A 25,809-nucleotide genomic window follows, 5' to 3' on the forward strand; every position below is an offset into this window, starting at 1 on the left:
AGGCTAATAGGTAATTAATATGCAGCAAACAGTGGTGGGCCTGGCAATTATCGAGCTGCGAGGATCTCAATATGTGCGCCTTTAATAGAGAGACATTCTGAGACAAGGACTGTTGATTAATAAGCCTTTATATTTACCAGAGGAAAAACATGTTTCAAGCAAGCTTTGATAGCAGATACGTCCAATAATTGAAACCACGATGCTCGCTATAAGAGGCAGAGTAGGTTAACGATAGCTAATTGGCTGCTGAACATCATGATGAAAGCAGCTGATAAATGCCCTGACAAATAGATTCAATGCTAATTAGAACAGGAAGTGAGTGTTTGACATGCATTTAATAAAGGGCACATTCAGCTACATGTTAGAATAGATAGTCTGTTTCTTAGGGTGCTTTCACATCTGTGGTTCGGTTCATTTGGTCCGGACCAAGGGCAACAAATGATACATTGTAGCATTTTTCTGCCGTTTTGGGTCCTTTTCACACCACACTGATTGCTCTGGTCCGAACCAGTTGAAACGAACCAAAATGCAGTCATGTGACCACATCCACATCACATCATAATAGAGAATTATACAGATCAGTATATTGAACGTATTTTCTAAACTGTTAGGGGCTATTCACATGTCGCGTCTTTTGCGCGCTCAATCTCGTTATTTCAAATGTAGACGCGTGGTATGCGCGCTCAGAATGGAAGCGACGCGGTCACGACGCGCAGGCGGTGCGACGCGCATGTTTTTTGTGATGTTCTTGTGAGTTTTCGAAAGTTGGGACCTATATGATCATCAGACCAAATTTATGAAGCTCCGCACCTCCTCACAACTTTGTCCGCGAGCTGTCATGGGGCTATGTTGCTAAAGCGCTAACTGTCAACAAATATTTGTCCTCATCCCATAATGAACAGCGCAGCGGACTACGGCAGCTGGATTAGTCCAAAAAGGCGCAACTACTTTTTGCGGTTGGGTCTGTTCTAGTTCGGTTCATGTTCTCACCACAAACGAACCGCTCCAGTGTTCGTTTGAAAGCGTTCCGAGACCACCTCTTCAAAGACGTCTCGGTACGCTTTTTTGGTCCGCTTTTGGTGCGCACTCGAGTGCGATTGCTACATTCACACCTGCCCAAGACAGTTAGCGAAAGCTAAAGATTACAGTTTATAAAGTTTTAAATAAGGATATTTTTCTTACACAAACACATTGATTAACTTTGAAGGCCTTTATTAACACCCTGGAGCCGTATGGAACACTTTATATGATGGATAGACACAGGTTTTTTGAGTTTCAAGATCTCAACAGCCATTCCCTGCCATTTAAAAAGCTTGAAAGAGCCAGGACATTTTTAGTATAACTCCAATTGTATTCGTCTGAAAGAAGATGGCTTGAGGGTAAGTAAATCATGGGTTAATTTCAATTTTTGGGTGAACTATTCTATTAAAATTCCCATCTCTAGCTGAAATCTGTGAGATATTATTCATCATAGTCAGGAAAACATCAATATGTCAAACAAAAAACAGTCAGAAAACATAAACTTGCTTTTCCAAGAATGCATTTTAAAACAAAACAGACAGCAAAGTAAACCCCAGAGGGCTACTGAGTGCCGCCAATAAACATCCTTTTCCTATGTTTAACGTCCTGTGAGTGAACGCCACTGTAAACCAATACATTCAAATGACAATATGCAAACATGTGATTGGCAGAGGCCAGTGTCGCCCTTTGTGCTGGGCTATTGTCGAGGCCAATCTTGTGTATTTTTCCTCAGTGCCGTGTTTGAATAGCGGGCCGGACTGAAGCTGATTTATGGCATGGCAAATCTGCTATCTAAATTCCATTATGTCAATGACATCTAGTTGGACGTCTGCTAATACCCACAGCGTGTCATCTCTAGCCGATGCCCGCTATAGGCAGGCCTGAAAACGCATCAGAAATGCCATTGTTGGGTTTTGTCATTCATTGTGAGATATGAAAAGCGTGATGCTACAGCATTTATTGCACAAAAATGGGAATAATCAATTAGATTCTCTCCATTTTCAGCGCAAACCAAGTGAAAATGAAGCCCTGCCAAAATTATACATCATAAAATAATCAGTCTGAGTGTTAATGTTGCGTTCCATTAAACTCAGACATCCAGAATTTACAGCTTCTTTCTTGAGAAATTATGAGAAGAGAACATCACTTACAGTTTTCTGAATGCTAATCACTGCTTTTTAACGTGTTTTTGGGTGTTTTATCAAAATGGACAATGACAACCTGAATCAAAAGCTCGATATTTGTTAAATCATACAAATGTTGGTGAAAAAATAAATAAATAAAATAAATAAATAAAATAAAAAATAAATAAATAAAAATACATTTTATTTTCATAATTCTTTCAGACTTTCATGAAACCATATATATGGTTAAGAGTATAATGAATTTCAAATAATGTTAAAAATTAAATGTTGGTACCGGGTTGAGTCTTAAAGTAATTTAATACACTTAAAAAAAAAAAAAAAAACATTTTATGTTCATAATCTAGCATACTGATGAATTTCAAATAATGTAAAAAAAAATGTACTGGATGGAGTCATAAAGCAATTAAAAAAAAAAATAAATAAATAAATAAAATAAAATAAAATAAAATAAAATAAAATAAAATAAAATAAAATAAATAAAATAAAATAAAATAAAATAAAATAAAATAAAATAAAATAAAATAAAATTAAATTAAATTAAATTAAATTAAATGCATTTATTTTCTTTATTCTGCATATTGCTTAAAAATGTGCCAAAAAATAAAAATAAAAATAAAATAAAATACATTTATTTTCTTTATTCTGCATATTGCTTAAAAATTTGCCATATGTATTTCAATTTCAAATAATGTTAAAAATTAAATGTTAGTAATGAGTTGAGTCATAAAGCAAGTTAAAAAATAAAAATTAAATTAAATTAAATTAAATTAAATTAAATTAAATTAAATTAAATTAAATTAAATTAAATTAAATTAAATAAAAAAATTTTCTTAATTTTGCATATTGCTTAAAAATGTGCCATATGTTTGGTTAAAAGTATAATAAATTTCAAATAATGTTAAAAATAAAATGTTAAAAAATGAAATGAAATGTTGGTACTGGGTTAAGTCATAAAGCAATTTAATAAACTTTAAATTAAATTAAATTAAATTAAATTAAATTAAATTAAATTAAATTAAATTAAATTAAATTAAATTAAATTAATAAAATAAAATACATTTCATGTTCATAATTTAGCATACTGATGAATTTCAAATAATGTAAAAAAAAAAATGTTTGTACTGGATGGAGCCATAAAGCAATTTAATACAAAATAAAACTAATAAAATAAAAATTTAATTAAATTAAATTAAATTAAATACATTTTATTTTCATAATTAAAAAGTATAATGAATTTCAGATAATATAAAAAAAAAATGTTAGTAATGGGTTGAGTCATAAATTAAATTAAATACATTTTATTTTCATAATTCTGCATATTGCTTAAAAATTTGCCATATGTATGGCTAAAAGTATAATAAATTTCAAATGTTAAAAATTAAATGTTAGTAATGGGTTGAATCGTAAAGCAAGTTAAAAAATAATATTTATTATAAAATAAAATAAAATAAATACATTTTATTTTCATAATTCTGCAAATTGCTTAAAAATTAGCCAAATATATGGTTAAAAGTATAATGAATTTCAAATAATGTTAAAAGTAAATGAACTGAGTTGAGTCATAAAGCAAGTTAATACAAAAGAAAAACGAGTGAAAAAACACATCATAAAATAATCAGTGTTAATGTTGCATTCCATTAAACTCCAGAATTTACAGCTTCTTTCTTGAAAAACGATGACAAAGGAACATCAATTGATGTTAGATTACAGTTTAGAAACTGCAAATGAATGAAATCTTAAAAATGGGTGTTTGAAATCACACTACACTGCAGTTTTGTTGACTGTTTAAGCAAATATCATGCATTAATAAGTCAACGTTCCCACATTTGCATGACAGTTAAACCTGTTTAGCAAAGAAAGGTGTGGAAAATGCAGTAAATGATCTCCTATGCTATGTTTTTACATGCGAAACAGATGCTAGAATTGCCGTGTCGTCTTCTGATGAAAAGTCTGAATCTGATTTGAAAGAAACGCAGCATAAGGATCATGTATTTTGACTTACAGTAGTTAGCCAGTAAAAGCTAAAATATCGATGTTTCACCAACATTTGGATGATTTAACAAATGTTGAGTTTTTGATTCAGGTTTTCACTGTTCGTTTTGATAAAACCCCAGAAAAACGTGTTAAAAAGCAGTGATTAGCATTCAGAAAGCATGCGGTCGCGTGTTGCTTGTGAAAGGAATAAAGGGATTGTGTGCAGGTGCTGCAGGTATTCATAGGGAATATAATAGGGACAGAAATTGGACATAATTATGCATAATTGCAACATTTCTGTCATTTTATCTAATTCAGTTATTCTCGACTGGTGGGTCGTCACCCCAAAAACAGGCTGCAGATCTATTCTGATCAAGGACAGCAGGAAGAGAGAGGGAAAGAAAAGTAAAGTGCTAAATACAAACAATAACATGCCGCTAATTTTACAATATATAATTATGCACAGTGAGGATAGCCTTATCAAGTTTTCAGAGGTATGAGAAAATGCTTTCCATTTATTTTTTATTTTTTATTTTTTATTTATGCCTTATGCATATTAGTTTAAAAAAATGCCATATATATGGTTAAAAGTATAATGAATTTCAAATAATGTTACAAATTAAATGTTTGTACTGGGTTGAATCATAAAGCAAGTTAATACTAAATAAAATAAAATTAAATTAAAAAAAATCATGTTAATAATTCTGCATTCTGATTACAATTTAGCCATACATTTAGTTAAAAGTATAATTAAAATTCAAATAATGTTTAAAAAAAATAGTACTAGGTTGAGTCATAAAGGAAGCTAAAATAAAGATTAATAAAATAAATACATTTTAGAATAGAATAGAATAACAATTTTCATAATTCTGCATATTGATTAAAAAATAAAATAAAATAAAATAAAATATTTTATTTTCAAAATTCTGCATATTGCTTAAAAATGTGCCATATGTATGGTTAAAAGTATAATACATTTCAAATAATGTTAAAAAATGTTAGTACTGGGTTGAGTCATAAAGCAAGTAAAAAAAAAATTAAATTAAACACATTTTATTTTCATATTTCTGCATAATTCTTAAAATTTGCCATATATGAGGTTAAAAGTATAATTAATTTCAAATAATGTTACAAATTAAATGTTAGTACTTAAATTAAATTAAATTATAAAATAAAATGAAATAAAAAATAAAATAAATACATTTTATGTTAATAATTGTACATTTTGATTAGTAATTAGCCATATATATGGTTAAAAGTATAATACAATTTAAATAATGTTTTAAAAAATGTTAGTACTAGGTTGAGTCATAAAGCAAGTTAAATTAAATTAAATAAGTTTTATTTTCATAATTCTGCATATTGCTTAAATAATTTGCCACATGTATGGTTAAAAGTATAATAAATTTCAAATAATGTTAGAAAAATGTCAATAAGCAAGTTAAAAAAATAAATAAAATAAAATAAAATAAAATAAAATAAAATAAAATAAAATAAAATAAAATAAAATAAAATTAAAATTTATTAAAATTAAATTAAATTAAATTAAATTAAATTTAATTTAATTTAAAAAATGATAAAACTGGTCAATTTCATGTTATAATTCTGCATATTGCTTAAAAAATTTGCCACATGTATGGTTAAAAGTATAATAAATTTCAAATAATGTTAGAAAAATGTCAATAAGCAAGTTAAAAAAATAAATAAAATAAAATAAAATAAAATAAAATAAAATAAAATAAAATAAAATAAAATTAAAATTTATTAAAATTAAATTAAATTAAATTAAATTTAATTTAATTTAATTTAATTTAAAAAATGATAAAACTGGTCAATTTCATGTTATAATTCTGCGTATTGCTTAAAAATTAGCCATATATATGGTTAAAAGTATAATGAATTTCGAACAATGTTAAAAATTAAATGTTAATACTGGCTTGAGTCTTAAAGCAAGTAAAAAATAAATAAATAAATAAATACAATAAAATGATAAAACTGGTCAATTTCATGTTCATAATTCTGTGTATTGCTTAAAAATTAGCCATATACATGGTTTAAAGTATAATGAATTTCAAATAATGTAAAATAAAATAAAATAAACAAATAAATATTATGTTTTAATAAAATTATAAATCTATATAAAATATAATACTTTAAATAACTAATATATTATAAAGTCAGACTAATAATAACAATAATCAAGAAAATTTTGTTCTGGTGATGTTATTGAATTTTTTTTACAAAAGTCACTGAAACACACATGTAAACAACAATAGCTTGGTTTGTTTGAATAAGGCAAACCCTGTGGTTGATTTGCATTTGACTGCAACTGCAAAATAACCTCCAGGGACCTTGCATTTCTTTAGTGTCAATGCAGACCTAGTTTGCTCATGAACAGCCTACATACCACACTTCAGTGTGCTCAGATCAATGTTCACCCACACATAATCACATCAGAAACGCTTATCCCACACAGAACTGCCATCTAAAAATAAGACGAATCAAACCACGGACAAGTTAGACACGTCTGACCTGTGAAAAACCTGCAACCGTGAAAGTCGGCGTCGACTAACAAGATTGTGAAGTAACTGTGGAAGGGTATGAAGCACACACATGGTGTGCAGGAGGAAATGCTGAATTAAACACAACCCGGGCGGCTTCACGCGCAGCGGCGAGTGTGGACGGCTCAGGCTGTGTCATTTTCACTTGTGTGTGTGAAGCTGGGCTTCTTTTGCCAGCAGGGCCCACAGACGGGGTGAGAAGACTTTCTGGATGAAGCTGTCATTTCCTGAGTCTCGAGAAGAGCCGGCGTACCGCTTTTTCACAGCCACATTTCTGCACTGCAGTCTGCACCGGTGGGTGAAATCACAGGTAGAACGGCTTACAAATGAGCCCATAAAAAATCCTATTAAATTCTCATACTGACGGCACTGGGAAATGTAGTCAATCACTATAAAATTACCATCCTACTGAAGGAGCAAGCCGTTTATGAACAGTGCATTGAAATCAATCAATCACTAATTGGGTTTCTATAGTGCTATGATATCACATGCCACAAATGATTGGGAGATTGTCAGCTGATATGAAAAATATGAAGAATAATTCATCCAAAATAGAAAATTCTGTTATGTACTTTCCTAAATGCCGTTCCAAACCTGTATGAATTACTTCTTCCATGGAACACAAAAGATGTTTAGCAGATTTATTTTATTTTATTTTATTTTATTATTTTATCTTTTCTTATTTTATTTTATGCAGACAACAAATCCCCTGAAAGTGCCCTCAATAATAATAATAATAATGAGTTTTTCAAATGTAATAATTTTTTTTTCTTATGTGGAAGTCAAGTGAAAAGTGAATTTTTTTAAAGGTTTTATTTATTTATTTATTTATTTATTAGTATTTATTATTGTTTGTTTGTTTGTTAAAGGTAAAACTATTTATTTTATTTTTGTTTGTTTGTTTGTTTGTTTGTTTCCTTTAGGTAAAATTATATATTTATTTTATTTTATTTTATTTTATTGTGTTTATTTTTATTTTATGCAGACAAAAATTCCCTTAAACTGCCCCAATAATAATAATAATAATAATAATAATAATAATAATAATAATAATAACAAATAGTTTTTCAAGTGAAGTGTTTTTTTTTTCCTTCATGTGGCCTTTGATAATTCTGTCTTATTTTATTTTATTTTTATTTTTTTATGCAGACAAAAATTCCCTTAAACTGCCCCAATAATAATAATAATAATAATAATAATAATAATAATAACAAATAGTTTTTCAAGTGAAGTGGGTTTTTTCCCTCATGTGGCCTTTGATAATTCTGTCTTATTTTATTTTATTTTATTTTATTTTATTTTATTTTATTTTATTTTATTTTATTTTATTTTATTTTATTATTTTATTTTATTTTATTTTATTTTATTTTATTTTATTTTAAATAGGTGCCCTGATAATAATAATAATATCTAGTTTTTTTGTTTGTTTGTTTTTTCCAAGTGTAGTGTTTTGTTTTTTTTTGTTGTTGTTTTTTTTCTCATATGGCCTTTGATCAGTCGAGTTGAAAGTGATTTTTACATAGTGATACATAAATAAATAAATAAATAACACATTAATACATAAAAAAATGCCAGTTATTGTGCAAGTTGGAGATAGTATGAATATTCTCCAAAATCCCTTCTAATGTGTGTCATAAAAACAAAGAAAGTCATGGATTTGGAACGAAATGTGGATAGCTAAATAATGACATATTTTCATTTTTGGGTGAGCTATCCCTTTAAAAATCTGTAACAACTTATTAATATGTTTTCTTATTGCCAGACACAGTGGAAATAACACCCTCCACATTTCACTAAAGCCCAGCCAGTCCTCGTCTCCCGATGCTGTTAACATGATGTCCTCTCCAAAATACCTTTGTCTTTGGTATATTTCCACAGTAGCTCGATCCTTTGGTATGTAGCGAGTGACCGGATCGAGTTTGACATCCGCAGCAACGGCTGAGAGAAATGAAAATAGAGGGAGATCATTGGAGATCCAGCTCTTTCAGAGAGCTTCCGCCCCGGAGAGCCGACTCAATCCCACGGAGAGCCGAACGCCGCACCATTCACCACACTCCTGTACCTCAGTCCATCTCTCCCAAACTCACACCTCCACAGGCCCAGCAGGACAGTCTTTGCCAATTAGTTTGTCCAGCGCTGTTCATTTGTATGAGACACGGACTGGCACTTCATTTGGTGCAAATGACATGAATTCTCAATTCAGCCGTGTGTGATATGAGTACATCGAAACAGCAGATTCCTTTCTCTACCATATCAACTGCTTTATTAATCTTTGTTCTGACATGCATTGAGGATTTTAAGAGGACATGGTGATATTAAATTATACTGAGACTCTGGATTTAGTCTAGATAATTTGTTCTTGCTGCAGGTGAATAGGGTAAAAAATTAAGAGTTATCACCTTACTTACCCAGTTGATTGATTACATTGATAATTGCAAACATTTTTTCTATCACAAGTTTTCTAAAATGTTAGGTTTAAAATGTGTATCCATTTCTAGTATAAAAATCTAAACACTGGATAAAGTCAGTTCTTTTTTTATTTTATTTTTTATTTTTTTTGACAAATTAGAGTCAAAAGTTTTTACAGAGGGGATTTTGGGTATCTCATTTTGTTACATAATTCAGAAAAAACTTTGAACAGACAGAAAACCATGTATTTTTTTTACCATTTTTGGGGGAGTAAAATGTTGTAAAAAATCAAGCAAATTGTATATGAACAAATCTCTCTGTAAAAACAGGAATAAACATGTAAAGTTTGGTGTGTGTAAGTGTTACTGAAGTGGAGATTTCTGGCTCAGTGTAGGAGATAAAAAAAAAAGAAGATAAAAATATGGATTGTAATTGAAATCTATTGACACAAATAGATAAAGTGCTATAAAATAAAGACTTAACAGTGTATTTTGGGTGTTTTCTTTCCACTAGTCTGAAGAAACACTTTATGAAAAAGCAAAAAGCCCAAAATCAGGTGCTGTGTTTTTGCCTGCAGTTTCTCTCCTTAAACAGAAAACGTTTTAAACGTTAACCGAGTGTTTTAAAAAGATTAAAAAGGGTTGAACAAAACTAACATCTGTCATTCAAATCTGTTCGTTTTTAACTGTTGGTAATGATATCAAGCAGGTGGTAAAGTGATAACTTCTGCTAATTAATCAGCACGAGATGTCAGATTATTGCTGTAAATAGCAACTTTTCTATTTTTGTTCTCTGTTCAGTTTATTTACGCAGGTTTCTTGGTTCCAGTGCAGGTACAGTTGAGGTCAAAAGTTTACATCCCCCTTTCAGAATCTGCAAAATGCTCATTATTTTACCAAAATAAGAGGGATCATTTATCATCTATCAATTTTATCATCTATTGTTTATTTAGTACTGATCTGAATAAGATATAGAAAATAATTGATGAATTTATAAAAATGACCCTGTTCAAAAGTTTGCATACACCTTTTTTTTTTTTTTTTTTTTTTTTTTTTTTTGTGATAGTTAGAATTCTAGGGTACGAATCCCGTGAAAAACATGACTCACAATGAAAGAGCTGAAAGATGAGAGATCAAAAAACAAACTAAAATGGCAATAGCTTGCATTTTTACGACATAATTTATTTTTCTCATATTATCGGCTAGGTTTAGGTGTAGTGCAGATGGTTCGTTATTTTAAAACGTCATAGAGCATTAGTTATAGCGCCACTCAACGGACATTTTAAGAACTGCGGTGACACGTACAAAACCAACGTCACATAAAACATACCATATGTACGTTCTATCTATCTATCTATATACATATATACACATATATACATATATATATCGGGGGCAGCCGTGGCCTAATGGTTAGAGAGTTGGACTTGTAACCAAAGGTTGCAGGTTCGAGACTCAGGTCCGGCAGGGATTGTAGGTGGGGGGAGTGAATAACCAGCACCCTCTTCACCCTCAATACCACGACTGAGGTGAGTCCCCTGAGCAAGGCACCGTACCCCCAACTGCTCCCTGGGCGCCGCAGCAATGGCTGCCCACTGCTCTGGGTGTGTGTTCACGGTGTGTGTGTTCACTACTGTGTGTGTGCACTTGGATGGGTTAAATGCAGAGCACAAATTCCTAGTATGGGTCACCATACTTGGCCTCACTTCACCTCCTCCATATATATATATATATATATATATTTGTTAATTCAATTCATTTAACACTACCGTTAAATTCACCTACTGTTCCTGAAAAATAAATCACTGTTTGTTTTATTTGTATATTGTGTACATTTGTAATGTGCATTTTTGTTCTTGTTTTTTAATAGATTAAATAATGACAAATGTTTTTATCTTCAAAATAGGGAAAATTGTTTGGCTGTACTTGCAAAATAGTAAAACCAACATGACAAAGAATCATGATAAAATCGTGATATGATATTTTTGCCATATCGCCCACCCCTATGTTTTTCTCCCAGCTGATGAGCAATAAAGTAAATGAGCATTTAGAATAAACAAAACATTATCATCTGTTGGTGTGGAGGCTAATATAGTTATCACTACAGTTGGCTTTAGCGTTCATGGTGTAAAATGGCCCTTAAGGCCTTTCCTGCTGGGTAATTGCAGATTTTTTTTTTGAATACCACAAGCTGTTGTAGTTTAAAACTCATAAGGTCTATTGTATTCTAATTGCAAGAGGCACAAACTCTCATCTAAGGCATCAGTCTCTGTATTATTTCTTTTCTACTCTGATAAAATGTGACAAACAGAATGCATTCAGCACGTCTCCCTAAAGAGCAGTCAGACAGCCCCTTTCCTCTTTATCTCAGGTGACTGTCATGTTTACATTAATTTTATAATTGCCTGCACGAAACATCTGAATAGGAACAGCGCTGCACACCCACACCCACAGCTCCGACTACTCATTGTACCATTTTGCCTACTGAATTGCCGCCCGTCCTCCAGACAAAAGCCCTGAAAGCGTTTCCGACACTTTGTCGCCTGGTCTGCTTGGAAACCTGGCCAACTGCACAAACCAACTCCCTGTAAAGCTCACATTGCCGAGGCACCGGACATTCCCTCAGGACAGCTCAATGGAAATTAATTCGCACAGAAATATCACACTGTGCTCAAAAAGAATCCTTATCGCAAAGCGCCAACTCTGGCAGCAGACAAAGGAAGCAATCTGAGGAGAGGAGGAGGAGGATGAAGGCACCGTTTCATTCACAGGACACGCTGCCCTCCTCCAGCACTGAAGCGTTTACCCCTTTATCACTTCCTGTCTTCTCTATCCAAACCATCATTATGTTCTCTGGGCTACAGTGGTGTGGATGGGGGTTGGGTAAAGCCATCAAAACTAAGACTTATATGACACAGAAGCAGCACCTCATTTATAAATGGTCGGATAATGATTAAAAGGTGAATGATTGCTACTACTTTGTGCAAATTTGTGCATTATTCAGTAGCATTTAAAAAGAGAAATTTATTAGAATATTCACGTCGCTCTTTTCCATATAATAACAGTGTATATAACAAGTGCTCATGTAAGCTCCAAAGACAGTATTAAAGGGGTCATCGGATGCAAAACTAACTTTTACATGTTGTTTGAACATTAATGTGTGTTGGCAGTTTGTGTACACAGCCACCCTACAATGATAAAAATCCACCCAGTGGTATTTTTTTAATCTTTAAAAGTAATATCCCCTTTTTAAAATCAGGTCATTCTTAGCTTTTTGTCAGTGTGACGGCACACAAACAGAGGCCGCTCCCACGATAGTTGATTGACATGAGCACCTTACCTTAGACCCGCCCTCACCGAGCTCAAACAGTCCGGCTCCGATCGCCATTGACTCAGGTGCAGGGGAAGACAAGAATGTCTCTGACTGAGCGATTGAGGTGTTCTGTTTTTAGATGTAATAATGAACATAGCAGTCGTTATTAACATCTGAGCCTCTGAAGACGCAGAGGATAACGTTACTTTCGTTTTTAAAAGGAAAGCGCTGATACCGATCTACATATGCGCCTATGTTTGTGCGAATTGTTCCTGAAGCAGCTTCACCAACAGCAGAAGTGAGTATACAGGTTTTTTATGCATCTTTGCAAACAGCCTTTCTTAATAATGTGCTTGTTGGCAAGTTTAGCCGTTAAACGCGGCTAAATGCAGCTAAAGTAAACATTACGGCTCATAATCCAACAGCAGAGAGGGGCGTGGCGAGCAGAGCTCATTTGCATTTAAAAGACCATGTAATAAAATGAGTTGATTTTTTTGCAGAGCTGATTTTGGTAAAAGGGTGTTTTACACTACTATTGAGAATTTTTAACCAAAGTATATTATAGACTTTTCATTAAGACCCTAAATAATCATATGAACTTGTGGAAAATGGGCATCCAATGACCCCTTTAAAGTATGATAGTCCATACAATTTATGTGTAGTGCATCAGTCAGAAATCACATGATAGGTTTATCTAAGAAACAACTTGAAATTTAAGATATTTCTGATATTTCTTAAAGGGGTCATCGGATACCCATTTTCCACAAGTTGTTATGATTCTTTAGGGTCTTAATGAGTCTATAACATACTTTGGTTAACATTTCTCAATGGTAGTGTAATAAACACAAAACACTCTTTTTATCTTGTCAAAATCAGCCCTTTTTAGAGCGAGCTATTCTGTTGCATGTACCTTTAAATGCTAATGAGCTCTGCTCGCCCCGCCCCTCTCTGCCATGGGATGGCAAGCCGTAATGTTTACTTTAGCCGAATTTAGCTGCAAAACTTGCTAACTAGCACATTATTAAGAAAGGCCATTTGCAAAGATGCATAAAAACCCTTATACTCACTTCTGCTGTGGGTGAAGCTGCATCACAAATGATTTGCACGAACATAGACGCATATGTAGATCGGGATCAGCGCTTTCCTTTCAAAAACAAAAGTAACATTAATCCTGTGTCTTCAGCGTCTCAGATGTCAGGAGTAAATAACGACTGCTATGTTATGGCGGAATATCCTATGATGTCCACTTCGAAGGGCAGTAACGTTGGAATAGAACAAACGTCTGAAGCGATATGCGAAACACACAAAATATGCAGAGCGGTGGGGCGCGAGGACTGGAATTGAGAACCGCTGGTCTAAGGTAAGGCACTAATGTCAATCAACTATCATGGGAGTGGCCTCTGAAGAAGCTGAGAATTACCTGATTTAAAAAGGGGATATTACTTTTAAAGATTAAAAAAATACCACTGGGGGGATTTTATCATTGTAGAGTGGTTGTGTACACAAACTGCAAACACACATTAATGCTCAAACAACATGTAAAAGTGAGTTTTGCATCCGTTGACCCCTTTAAGATATTGAGATGAAACCGAATGCTACTAAAAATGGCACTAAAAACAAGTAAGATGTGTGTTAGTATTTCAAGAAGGATGATAAAGAAAGGGTAAGAAAAACAACAGAACATTCATCGTCCTGCAGCTAGCTCGCTAATTGATGAATCACTTTAAACATTAAAACCATTGATGATCAAAGACTGACTGCGGTTGGTGCAGAAGAACAAAGATTTAAAGGCAACATGAAATTTGTTTTGCACAGCATCAAAACAATATAAGACAACGGCTACTAAAGAGATGAAGAAATAAACAGGCTAATAGCGAAAGACTGGTAAGTCAACTGGATGTTTGATTACTGAGCAGACATTGTGGATTTTTTGTTTGTTTGTTTCTTGTAAACATCAATTTTATGTAATTTTATGTATTTACTATTATTGAACGGTCATACTCATACTGCCATTATATATGTCACTGTTATATATGTTATATACTGCCATTATATGTCAACAATTACAGGCAACTAATGTCAGCTAATCAGGAAGAATATAATTCATAATCTATCTTTGAATGATTAGTTATTGATAATAATGATTAATAATTATGATCTATTCATAATTTAATTTTGTGTACATTCATATTGTAGTGCAAATGTAGCAAGGTAATTGTGACTTTTTATCTGACAATTCTGCCTTTTTTCTGAGTTTGTCACACAAACTTGCAATTCAGACTTTGCAAGATACAAAACTCACAAATGTGTTTTTTTTTCTCTCGGAAATGTGAGCTTATATTTCACACTTCTGACTTTATAACACACAATATATAAACTCGCAATTCTGAGAGCATTTTTGTATTTTTTTCATAATCTAGCATAGCAAGGAAAAAAAGTCACATTTGCGAAAAGGGTATTTTTAAAAAAAAGTGTTTATTTCCACGTTATTTCTCACAATTATGAGTTGATATCTCACAATATTGAGGAAAAAAAGTCAGAATTGTGAGTTTGCATCATGCAATTCTGAGAAAAAGATCTGAATTGTGAGATAAACATTTGCAATATTTTTTTGTAAGTTATGTCAGAATTGCTAGATATAAAGTCCGAACTGCAGGATATGAACTCACAATTGTGAGAAATAAAGTCAGAATTGTGAAACAAACTTGAAATTCTGAGTTTTTTTTTCTTGCAATTGCGACTTTGTATCTCACAATTCTGACTTTTTTTCTGAGAATTGTGATATAAACTTACAATTATGAGTTATTAAGTCCATTTCTGAGGAGACAAAAAGACTGATATGTTCACAGACTTGCGAGTTTATATCTCGGAATTTTGACTTTATAACTCAAATTGCGAGTTTATATATCACAATTCTGACTTTATTTCTCAGAATTACTAGTTTATATCACGCAATTGCGACCTTATTTCTCCAAATTGCGAGTTTATATCTTGGAATTCTGACTTTATAACTCAAATTGCGAGTTTATATATCACAATTCTAACTTTGTTTCTCAGAATTGTGAGTTTATATCTTGCAATTCTAACCTTGTTTCTCAGAATTGTGAGTTTATATCACGCAACTCTGGCTTTATAACTGAAATTGCGAGTTTATATCACGCAAATGCGACTTTATTTCTCAGAATTGCGAGTTTATATCTTGGAATTCTGACCTTATAACTCAAATTGCGAGTTTATATATCACAATTCTAACTTTGTTTCTCAGAATTGCGAGTTTATATCTTGGAATTCTGACTTTATAACTCAGAATTGCGAGTTTATACCTCATGAAGACTTTCCTGTCAAATCCTAAAGACATACCCTTCCAAAAGGTATTATTTGTGAGACACAAACATTTTGCACACTTTCCGACCAGATTGTCTCAACGCAGGTTTACTTGCAGCGTAAGTAAATGGTGTCTTTTAAAACAACATCACTACAATATCCAGCATGAAGTGGGCTGCTATCCAGTTAGCTTCATTGTATTGTTCAACTCAGTGAATCATCTGCCTGTCATTCTTACACTATCTGACAGCTGTTTCACTACCAACCCACTTCTACCATTTCCTCCCTGATTAGCGCTGCCTCTCAGCACTGAGTCACGTAAACCCTTCTGAGAAAGTATCCTAAATACCTGCTGAGGGCTCTAAGTACCTTAAACATGCACACAACCATTATAAACATCTTAAATATAAACTCCATCTGCCATTATACATGAGAAATGAAAACCGTAAAATCACTAGATTGTGAAATGAATGTCACAGTCTGCCCACGCCACACAAAGAGGTCAGGTTCTCATCAGCGCATGTGACATTCAGAGACGCAGTTCAAGGGGATACGTCACACACGTGCGGCATCAGCAGCGCTCGCATTTGCATAATAATGAAGATGTTCACCAACCTTGACAGGAGCCATTAACTTCCTCATGGCCCGCCTGGCACATGCACCTCCCAATGGGCACCAGCCACTCCCCCTCCGCGCTGCAATGCATTCTGGGAAGTTCATCAGCCAGTGAGTTGTTGACGCAGGTCCCTGACACCTCCAGAAGCTGGGAGGAATCTGCCCCAGTTATAGTATCCGGGAAAAGGGCCAAATTCCTGACAACAAAAGGACACTTTTTGTAGAAGACCCGCACGGACACCAGCGCGATGCACGCGCCCAGGTCTTGGAAAGCCAGGTAGAAGCCTTTCTTTGTCAACGGACCCAGATCCCGAACTTCCGTGTTCAGCTTCATGACTCTGTCTCCCAGATCAAGCTCCGTGAAGCTCTCGTCGGCCGCGATGGTGTCGATCTTCGTGTATTGGCTTTCCCGAATGTTCCTCCTCTCCTCGTCGTTGGTTTCATAATAGTAGACGTTGAACGTCTCCTTGCACGTACCCAGACCTCCGGGGAGACTGTTGCAATCCCGTAGAGTGAATTTGAGCTCCACGAACACTCGTTGGGCACCTTGGTTTAATATAAAGTTTGTCTGCAACCAGTTGTTCTGGTTGTGCTCCATCACCTTACACACCTGGTACGTGTGGATGGGTGCATAGTTCTCATCCACCTCTCCAATTTCTTCCCACTGAAATATAAGATAGGAAAAAAACAGATCAAAAAGAGTTCATTTCTAATTAATTTTTAACATGACTCTATGCAGACTATTAGGTCTTGGCGAAATAGATGTACTATGCTGCTGAATTGCAGCTGCTATTATTTACCTACTGTGGCATAGTGCTGCAGCACAAATAGCACATATAATAATTAGGGATGCACCTAAATTAAAATTCTTGGGCAAAGCCTTTTTTTTTTTGCGTTTTCCCCCATGTATTTCGCCTTTCTTTTTTTCAACATTGCATAAATTAAATAGCCAAAATTTGCTTTTTACAGTTTTGTCTTGCTTTTCAAAGAAAAAAAATAAAAAATAAATAAATATATATATATATATATATATATATATTACAAAACAATTTTTAAATATTTAACACTGAACATTTTTAACATTCTAGTTGACATTATAGCCTACTAACAAAGCATAATTTAACTAAAATTAATAAATTTAAAATAATATTCTTTGTCCGTTTTTAAGATCCCCTTCTTGAATCAAGCATGTGTTTTTATTGTATAACTAAATGCCTTGCTGAGCAAAGGAGAATGTTATAATAAATGTATTAATAGAGATGTTGTAATGATTGTCATTATTATTTTTGTGTTATTTTTAATTTTATTTTAGAGAAACTAGCCTAATCTCATTTCTGCAGGGATCCTCTATCGCTAAATAGTTGGGCGATAGATCACTTTAACCCATGACAACAGTGTAAAAGTACCCCAATTCTGGGTGAAAACTGCAGACTTGGCAACGCACTGCCCAGAAAAACATCCATCTTGACATAATTGCCACCATCACTTTTTCAGTCCAATCTGCCCACTTACATGGCAGACACAAATGCACATGTTTGATATGAAAGAGGCCTAAAATTGATTTGAGAGTATCGGAATCCATGTGCTTTTTTTTTCCTACTTGCACATTCGTGGGTCATATCCAATCTGTGCCACATGGGAGAAAAACTCTTGAACCATGTATGAAATGTGGCCAAAAAGAGACAGGAAGCAATAGGTGAGGAGCGAGGGGAGTGGAAGCAGAAAAGGACCTCAAGTCAGGACTCGAAATCTAGTCACTCAAAGTGCCATTTCACTATCTTTTGGAGCACTTTCCACAAGTCATGGCGCTTACAAAAACAGTTCTGACAGAACCTCAATGAATCTCTGTTTTAACACATTCTCGCGTCCAACTTGGCACATATTGACGCTTGGTCAGGACCCCTTGGCCTCACTTTTTGATGCTCAGGGTACCCCTTTAGCATCACTTTTGGTTATCAGGGTCCTCCATTGCTTTTAGTTGTTTGCATTATGCATCAAATTTGGTTTGCATGCATTTGCAAAAATAGAATTTTATATGCATTTATACTTTCATAGATATTTGGAGTACCTAACCCCACCTCTAACCTAAACCTACCCACTTCTGAACAATATAAAACACGCAATAGGCAAATAAGTACAGAAACAGGTATTAATTGCAAAAACCGACCATAAAAAGCAGTATTAACATGTTACAAACAAGTCTCGCTGCATTCCAAGTCCTCCAAAATGCAAAGAACAGAGTAAATCATAAGGGTTTAATCGCTGAAGTTCATCTCGTTTAGCATGACACAATCAGTCACGAGACACAAGATCCAATGGCATTTCACAACCAAAGCTTACATACTTCTTCTGGTGGCAATTTTTAAATTTGTCCACAAACTGCATACAGGATGAGCTTTATGGTGGATAGAGACAGCGATTGCATCTATTCCCTCTTAGAAATCAATCATTTTGCATCAGAAGACTTGGGATATTAATATTTTTTTTAAATAAATTGTGACTGTAGTTGTATCTACCTGTTATATTTTGTTTTATATTGACTATGGTTAGGTTTAGGGGCAGGGGTTGGGTTATCTACTCATAAATGTGTAAATAGTGTAATGTAAATAAAACTGTTGTGACTGTTTACATTGAAAAATAACAACATATATGCAATAATGGCAATATTATTACCCAATATGTAATTTAATCATGACAATAAAATTCCCAATGTATTTCGCGTCAGCATATTGACACCAAAGGTTTCTTATTTAAAGCAATAGAGGCTCCTGAACGTATCCTATGCGTCAAAAAGTGATGCCAAGGGGTCCTGACTAAGCGTCAATATGGGAGTTAAGAGTGAGAATGTGTTGTCTGTGTAGAAAAGTAGCTGTTTCCAATCCTAATCCAGAAGTAATCCCAACATTTCTCCCTAATCAAACTCTCCTGAATCTACTCATGAGCTCATTAGTAGAGACTCCAAGACCTGAAATGGCTGTGGATCTATTGTTGAGGATACTCAATCCAGGACCACGGTTTTAGAAGAGTATAGCAGGCCCCGTCCCAAATACAGGTCCTAATTTGGGTGCTTGGCAGAGGGGTACACTGAGGGCACATTATTATTATGCCTGCTAAGGGTGTATTCGCCCATCTGAATCATGAAATTACAAATTGTACACCCTGCGGTCTAGTGGACTTCATGGACATGTCATTTGGGTCAAGTGCAGTCTGGGAATTATATATTACAATATATTCAGTGGCTGATGCAATATCAGTGGAACTGGGTGCTTCTTCAACTATGTGCACTTTTGGCGCTGTGGACTGATCCTTAATACTTGCTTTTATACCCTCATTAGGGAAATTTAATTTATCTGAAGGATCAAAGGTGAATTCTGTTATTTTTATTTATTTTTTTTTTTTAATCAACATTTCTAAAGGATGTGAAACTGAAGATTGGAATAATGTCTACTAAAAATTTAGCTTTTTTAATCACATTTTAAAACTGCCCTGCTGAAAAAAACTGCATATGCTGGTTAGGTAGGTTTTGGTGCCAGGATGCTGGTTTTAGCTGGTTTATGCTGGTCCTTAGCTGGTTAATGCTGGTCCTTTGCTGGTTTATGCTGGTCCTTTGCTGTCATGTTGCTGGTCAAGGACCAGCATAAACCAGCTAAAACCAGCATCCCAGCACCAAAACCTACCTAACCAGCATATGCTGTTTTTTTCAGCAGGGTGGGTGAACAATTTTTCTTACTCTGAGACAAGGGTAAAACAATAAAATCTATACATAAAAGACATTTTAAAAATACTAAGTCTTTGTAAAGAGAACCCTGCTGAAAAAAAAAACAAAAAAAACAGTTAAAACCAGCCTAGGCTGGTTGGCTGGTTTTAGCTGGTTTAAGCTGTAAGTAGCTGGTTTTAGCTGGTGGTTTCCCAGCCTGACCAGCTAAGGCCAGGCTGGAAAAGTGGCCAAAACCCCTCTAAAACCAGCTTGCTGACCAGCTAAAACCAGGCTGGTTGACCAGTTAAAACCGGCCAACCAGCCTAGGCTGATTTTTTTTCAGCAGGGAAAAACAAAAAAAAAAACCAAAATAAATATTTTGCCAGTGAAATTCCATTAAACACTATACTGAGTACTTTTACATTATAAGCATGTCAGGGAATGTTATACTGTAACATGAGTATGAAACCCCTAAAGCCCACTGTGGCACATTCACACACCACAACCGCCACATCAAACAAAATATGGCTGCTATGTTTTGCTGTCCGTAGAGATGCTCAATAACAATACATCAGGTGGCAGAGAGATTGGAAAAACAATCTGCCAGCTATAATCTACGCAGTCAGGAGGCTTGTAACATGGCAGTTAACAAAGCAAGACCTCAGAATGCACCCTGAGGGCCCGAGCGGCCCTTCAGCGCTCTTCAAACGCACAGTCAATGACCAGAGAGACCCTCCCGAGGCCTCATATTACCTCTGCCTGACGCTCTCTGAATGTGAGCGACTGTGAGCTGTGTGGACAGTAGAAGAACTGAAGTCTGGACCGCTGGGAGTCATTCAGTGTGTGCTAACAGTCTGAGTCTCGCAGTGTACACACTCAAAACACACTGCCTATATTTAGTATAGCTTAAGGTATGGTCACAATGCACTTTTTGTTAAATTGACTTCTATACGCATACGAATGCAGGAGAACAAAATGGAGGCTCATTGAAGAAATTAGCTGTTTCCAGACTGTATGTTTTTATATTTGGATTAATTAAGCTGGCTTGAGAAAGATGGATGAGGAGGATCGTTAACTTCATCATCACTGACTCGGAAAACACTAGTTTATAAATAAATAATTTAAATATCTCCTTGCTATTTCACAGTCATGGTAATTACTTTTGCCGGTGCTTTGTGGCAAGCTTTAGCCTATTACATGCACTTGAACGCAAAACACTTCCGGCTGCGCTGAAGATGCGCTCAATACTGCTGACAGGACCGTCCGAGCCGCTCTTGATCATATTCATTGTACAGTAGTCATGCTAACATGGTCTGGTGTTTCCACCAGCGCTGCAATTTTTTTTAATCACCATTGAATGTCTAAACTATAATTTTAGCCCGCATTTGATCTATGACGGGCTGAATGCAGGGCTATAATACGTCTTAAAAGTGGAACATGGAAATATAATGGATGTACTGCGAAAAAAAGTTTTATATACTCTGTATTGTTTCCTAATAGTTAAATGTGAGATTCTGGAAACGAGAACTAAATTTAGCGGGAATGGTCGGGTCGGGAAGAAAATTATTCTAAGCGGGCAGCGGGTGATCAAAGCGTGAATATATAGCGGGAGCGGGTGGGTGCGGAACAAAACCTCGCGGGAGCGGGACTAGAAATGCAGTCCCGCGCAGATTAAAAGTGGAACATGGAAATATAATGGATGTACTGCGAAAAAAAGTTTTATATACTCTGTATTGTTTCCTAATAGTTAAATGTGAGATTCTGGAAACGAGAACTAAATTTAGCGGGAACGGTCGGGTCGGGAAGAAAATTATTCTAAGCGGGCAGCGGGTGAACAAAGCGTGAATATATAGCGGGAGCGGGTGGGTGCGGAACAAAACCTCGCGGGAGCGGGACTAGAAATGCAGTCCCGCGCAGACCTCTAATTTAAACTTCTACTTCTGAGACTACATTTTCTGACTGTTTCTCCTGTAAAGCTTTTTACAAACTCCAAACTCAGCCTAGATCTTCAGACTGACCTGAAGTTAGTTGCTATATCTTTTCTAACTGATCAGACTAACGATTTTCGAATTTCAAAAAATTACGATTAAAACTGGGGAAAATCTCATAGACTTGCATTGACTTGCATAGATCTATCTATCTATGCCTATAGCAACTAGAATCATGCTAGTAACTTGCTAATTTGCTAATCATGTTAGAAATATGTTAGCAACAGACTAGAAGCTTAATCATGCTAGAAATATGCTAGTAACATACTAGCAACTTGATAATCATGCTAAAAACATGCTAGCAACTTGTTAATCATGCTAAAAAATGTTAGCAACATGTTAATCATGATAGCAACTTGCTAATCATGCTAGCAACATGCTAACAACTTACTAATCATAGAAACATGCTAGTAACTTGCTAATCATGCTAGAAACATGCCAGCAACATGCTAACAACTTGATAATCATGCTTAAAAACAGGCTAACAACATGCTAGCAACTTGTTAATCATGCTAAAAATGTTAACAACATGCTAATCATGCTAACAATTTGCTAATCATGCTAGCAACATGCTAACAACTTACCAATTATAGAAACATGGTAGAAATTTGCTAATCATGCTAGAAACATGCCAGCAACATGCTAACAACTTGATAATCATGCTAGAAACATACTAACAACATGCTAGCAACTTGTTAATCATGCTAAAAAATTTAAGCAACCTGCTAATCGTTGATAGCAAATTTGCTTATCATGCTAGAAACATGCTAGCAACATGTTAACTTACTAATCATGTTAGAAATATGCTAGCAACAGACTAGCAACTTGTTAATCATGCTAGAAACATGCCAGCAACATGCTAACAACTTGATAATCATGCTAGCAACTTGTTAATTATGATAAAAATGCTAGCAACATGTTAATCATGATAGCAACTTGCCAATCATGCTAGAAACATGCTAGCAACATGTTAACTTGATAATCTTACTAGAATCATGCTAGTAAATTGCTAATCACGCTTGAAACATGGTAGTAAGTTGTTAATCATGTTAGAAATATGTTAGCAACAGACTAGCAACTTGTTAATCATTCTAGAAATATGCTAGCAACAGACTAGCAACTTACTAACCATGCTAGAAACATGCTAGCAACAAGCTAACAATTTGCTAATCATGCTAGAAACATGCTACTAACTTGCTCATCATGTTAGAAACATGGTTAACAACTTTATAATCATGATAAAAACAATGCTAACAACATGCTAGCAACTTGTTAATCATGCTAGAAACATGCCAGCAACATGAAAATCATGATAGCAACTTGTTAATCATGATAACAACTTGTTAATTTTGCTAGCAACATGTTAACAACTTGCTAATCATACTAGAAACATGCCAGTAACTTCCTAATCATGCTAGAAACATGCTAGCAACATAATAACAACTTGCTAATAATGCTAAAAACATGCTAACAACATACTAGCAACTTGTTAATCGTGTTATAAACATGCTGGCAACATGATAATCGTGATAAGAACTTACTAATCATGCTAGAAACATGCTAGCAACTTGTTGATCACAATAAAACATGCTAGCAACATGTTAATCATGCTAGTAACTTGCTAATCATGTTAGAAAGATGAAATTACAGTTTAGTAGCCTACATTTAAAATATAGCATTAATTGTAATATTACATAACACTACAGTTAAAATTACTATCAAGTGCTTTGCGTGTGCTTTAGTAAGTTAAATAATTGCACTGCTTTGACTGATTTTTTAAACAAAATGTACTTTGAAGAACAAAAAAAACTTTTAAGTTGACATTATTACAAAGTGCATTTTATTATTTTTTTAAGTGTACTTAAGTGTGTTAAGAAACACAGTCATGAAAGTATATATTCTAAGTACACCTAAGTGGCCTTATTTATTTATTATAATATATAGTACACTACAATTATACTGTTATACACTTCTTTTTCATTAGCTTATATAGATCATAATTTACTCTATTTGTCAGAATATGCAGTATACAACAGAACACACTAAATATTCTAATGTTTTAGCTAAGAAATCAGTATATGTGTTATTCAAAGCACATCTAAAACACATTCAATAATGAACTGGTTTTATGAACCATTCAAAGCACTTTTAGTTTAGTATGAATTCTCTGAAATGGGTTCAAAGTCATGCTGCAACTAAGAATTGCTTGTTTTACTCTTTGTCCACTAATGTATAATACTGTCATGAAGTTATATGTGACCCTGGACCACAAAACCAGTCATAAGGTTAAATTTTACAAAACTGAGATGTATATAGAATATGGAAGCTCAGTAAATAAGCTTTCTATTGATGTATGGTTTGTTAGGATAGGACAATATTTGGCCGAGATACATCTATTTGAATATCTGGAATCTGAGGGTGCAAAAATATCAAAATCCTGAGAAAATCACCTTTAAAGTTGTCCAAATTAGGTTCTTAACAATGCATATTACTAATCAAAAATTACATTTTGATACATTTACAGTAGGAATTTTACAAAAAATCTTCATGGAACATGATCTTTACTTAATTTCCTAATGATTTTTGGCATAAAAGAAAAATCAATAATTTTGACCCATGCAATGTATTTTTGGCTATTGCTACAAACATACCCCAGCGACTTAAGACTGGTTTTGTGGTCCAGGGTCACATATACGCTGTTTTGTATTCTTAATAAGGTTTCAACATGAGCTGTATCCAGTTTCAAAGTCACAAAGCTGAACCATTCTGAAATCCATTTTACTGTACCATTCCCTTTTCTCTCCCTCACGTTCGACAATCAAAGGACATTCATGGCATATTTTAATTTCATTCCAATCAGCCAAACGTCCACATTACCATCTGAATTTTACTCAAGGTGATAATATTTAGCGAAGAGCCCTGTGGTGATACATCAGGACCAGAATGATACAGAAAAGTGCGTGTCACAGATTTCTCCAATATGAGTCAGTGTGGCCACGATCTGGTAAATTGCATTGGCAAAGCTGCAATTTAGGGAAAGCCGGCATTTGAAATGAAAATGGGCCTGTGCGAATTTGGATCATGCAGATATCCAAGGGCGTTTGGATATTCGTTTCAACCTCTCATGTGAAAATGCATTACTAATACCAGGCACTCTGGGACGACAACATTTCTGACACATGGATGAAGACGAATAGATAATTCCAAAAGGCTTTCATTACAAAAACACACTGAGAAGGGAGATTGCACAAGGATGTGTGTCACATCTGTGTAGTGATGACATGAATCATCTCAAGCCAAAGATTGAAATGGCACACCTGGACATCGGTCTATATTTATATTCCGTGGCCTTTGCGCATGCTAATGCCATTTATTAAAAATCTGACAATCCATGAATCCATTGTTTGTTACATACAATATGAATCTAAAATGACTTTCTTGTGACTGATTTCAAATACACAAATAGGTCAAAAGTTTACATCCCCCATCAGAATCTGCAAAATGTGAATTATTTTTTTACCAAAATAAGAGGGATCATACAAGATGCATGTCATTGTTTAGTAAATTTAGAGAAAATAGTAGTTTTTTAGAATTTATAAGAATGACCCCATTCAAAAGTTTTCATCCCCTTGATTCTTAATACTGTGTTGTTACCTGAATGATCCACATCTGTTTTTTTTTTTTTTGTTTGTTTGTTTAGTGATAGTTGTTCATGAGTCCCTTGTTTGTCCTGAACAGTTAAACTGCCTGCTGTTCTTCAGAAA

General features: G+C 34.2%; 1 protein-coding gene across 1 annotated transcript in view; it reads right to left on the reverse strand.

Moving 5' to 3' along the window:
- Positions 1 to 6,841: 6,841 nt before the first annotated feature.
- LOC141298999 (ephrin type-A receptor 5-like) overlaps positions 6,842 to 25,809 on the reverse strand; it is a 33,870-nt gene continuing 14,902 nt past the window's right edge. The window contains exons 3-5 of the mRNA XM_073829282.1: positions 16,361 to 17,024; positions 8,554 to 8,638; positions 6,842 to 6,986 (exon numbers count right to left, since the gene is read on the reverse strand). Of these exons, the coding sequence (XP_073685383.1) occupies positions 6,842 to 6,986; positions 8,554 to 8,638; positions 16,361 to 17,024 (894 nt within the window). The remainder of the gene's footprint in view (positions 6,987 to 8,553; positions 8,639 to 16,360; positions 17,025 to 25,809) is intronic.

This window comes from Garra rufa, chromosome 23 (genome assembly GCF_049309525.1).
Source record: "Garra rufa chromosome 23, GarRuf1.0, whole genome shotgun sequence".
NCBI classification, from domain to species: domain Eukaryota; kingdom Metazoa; phylum Chordata; class Actinopteri; order Cypriniformes; family Cyprinidae; genus Garra; species Garra rufa.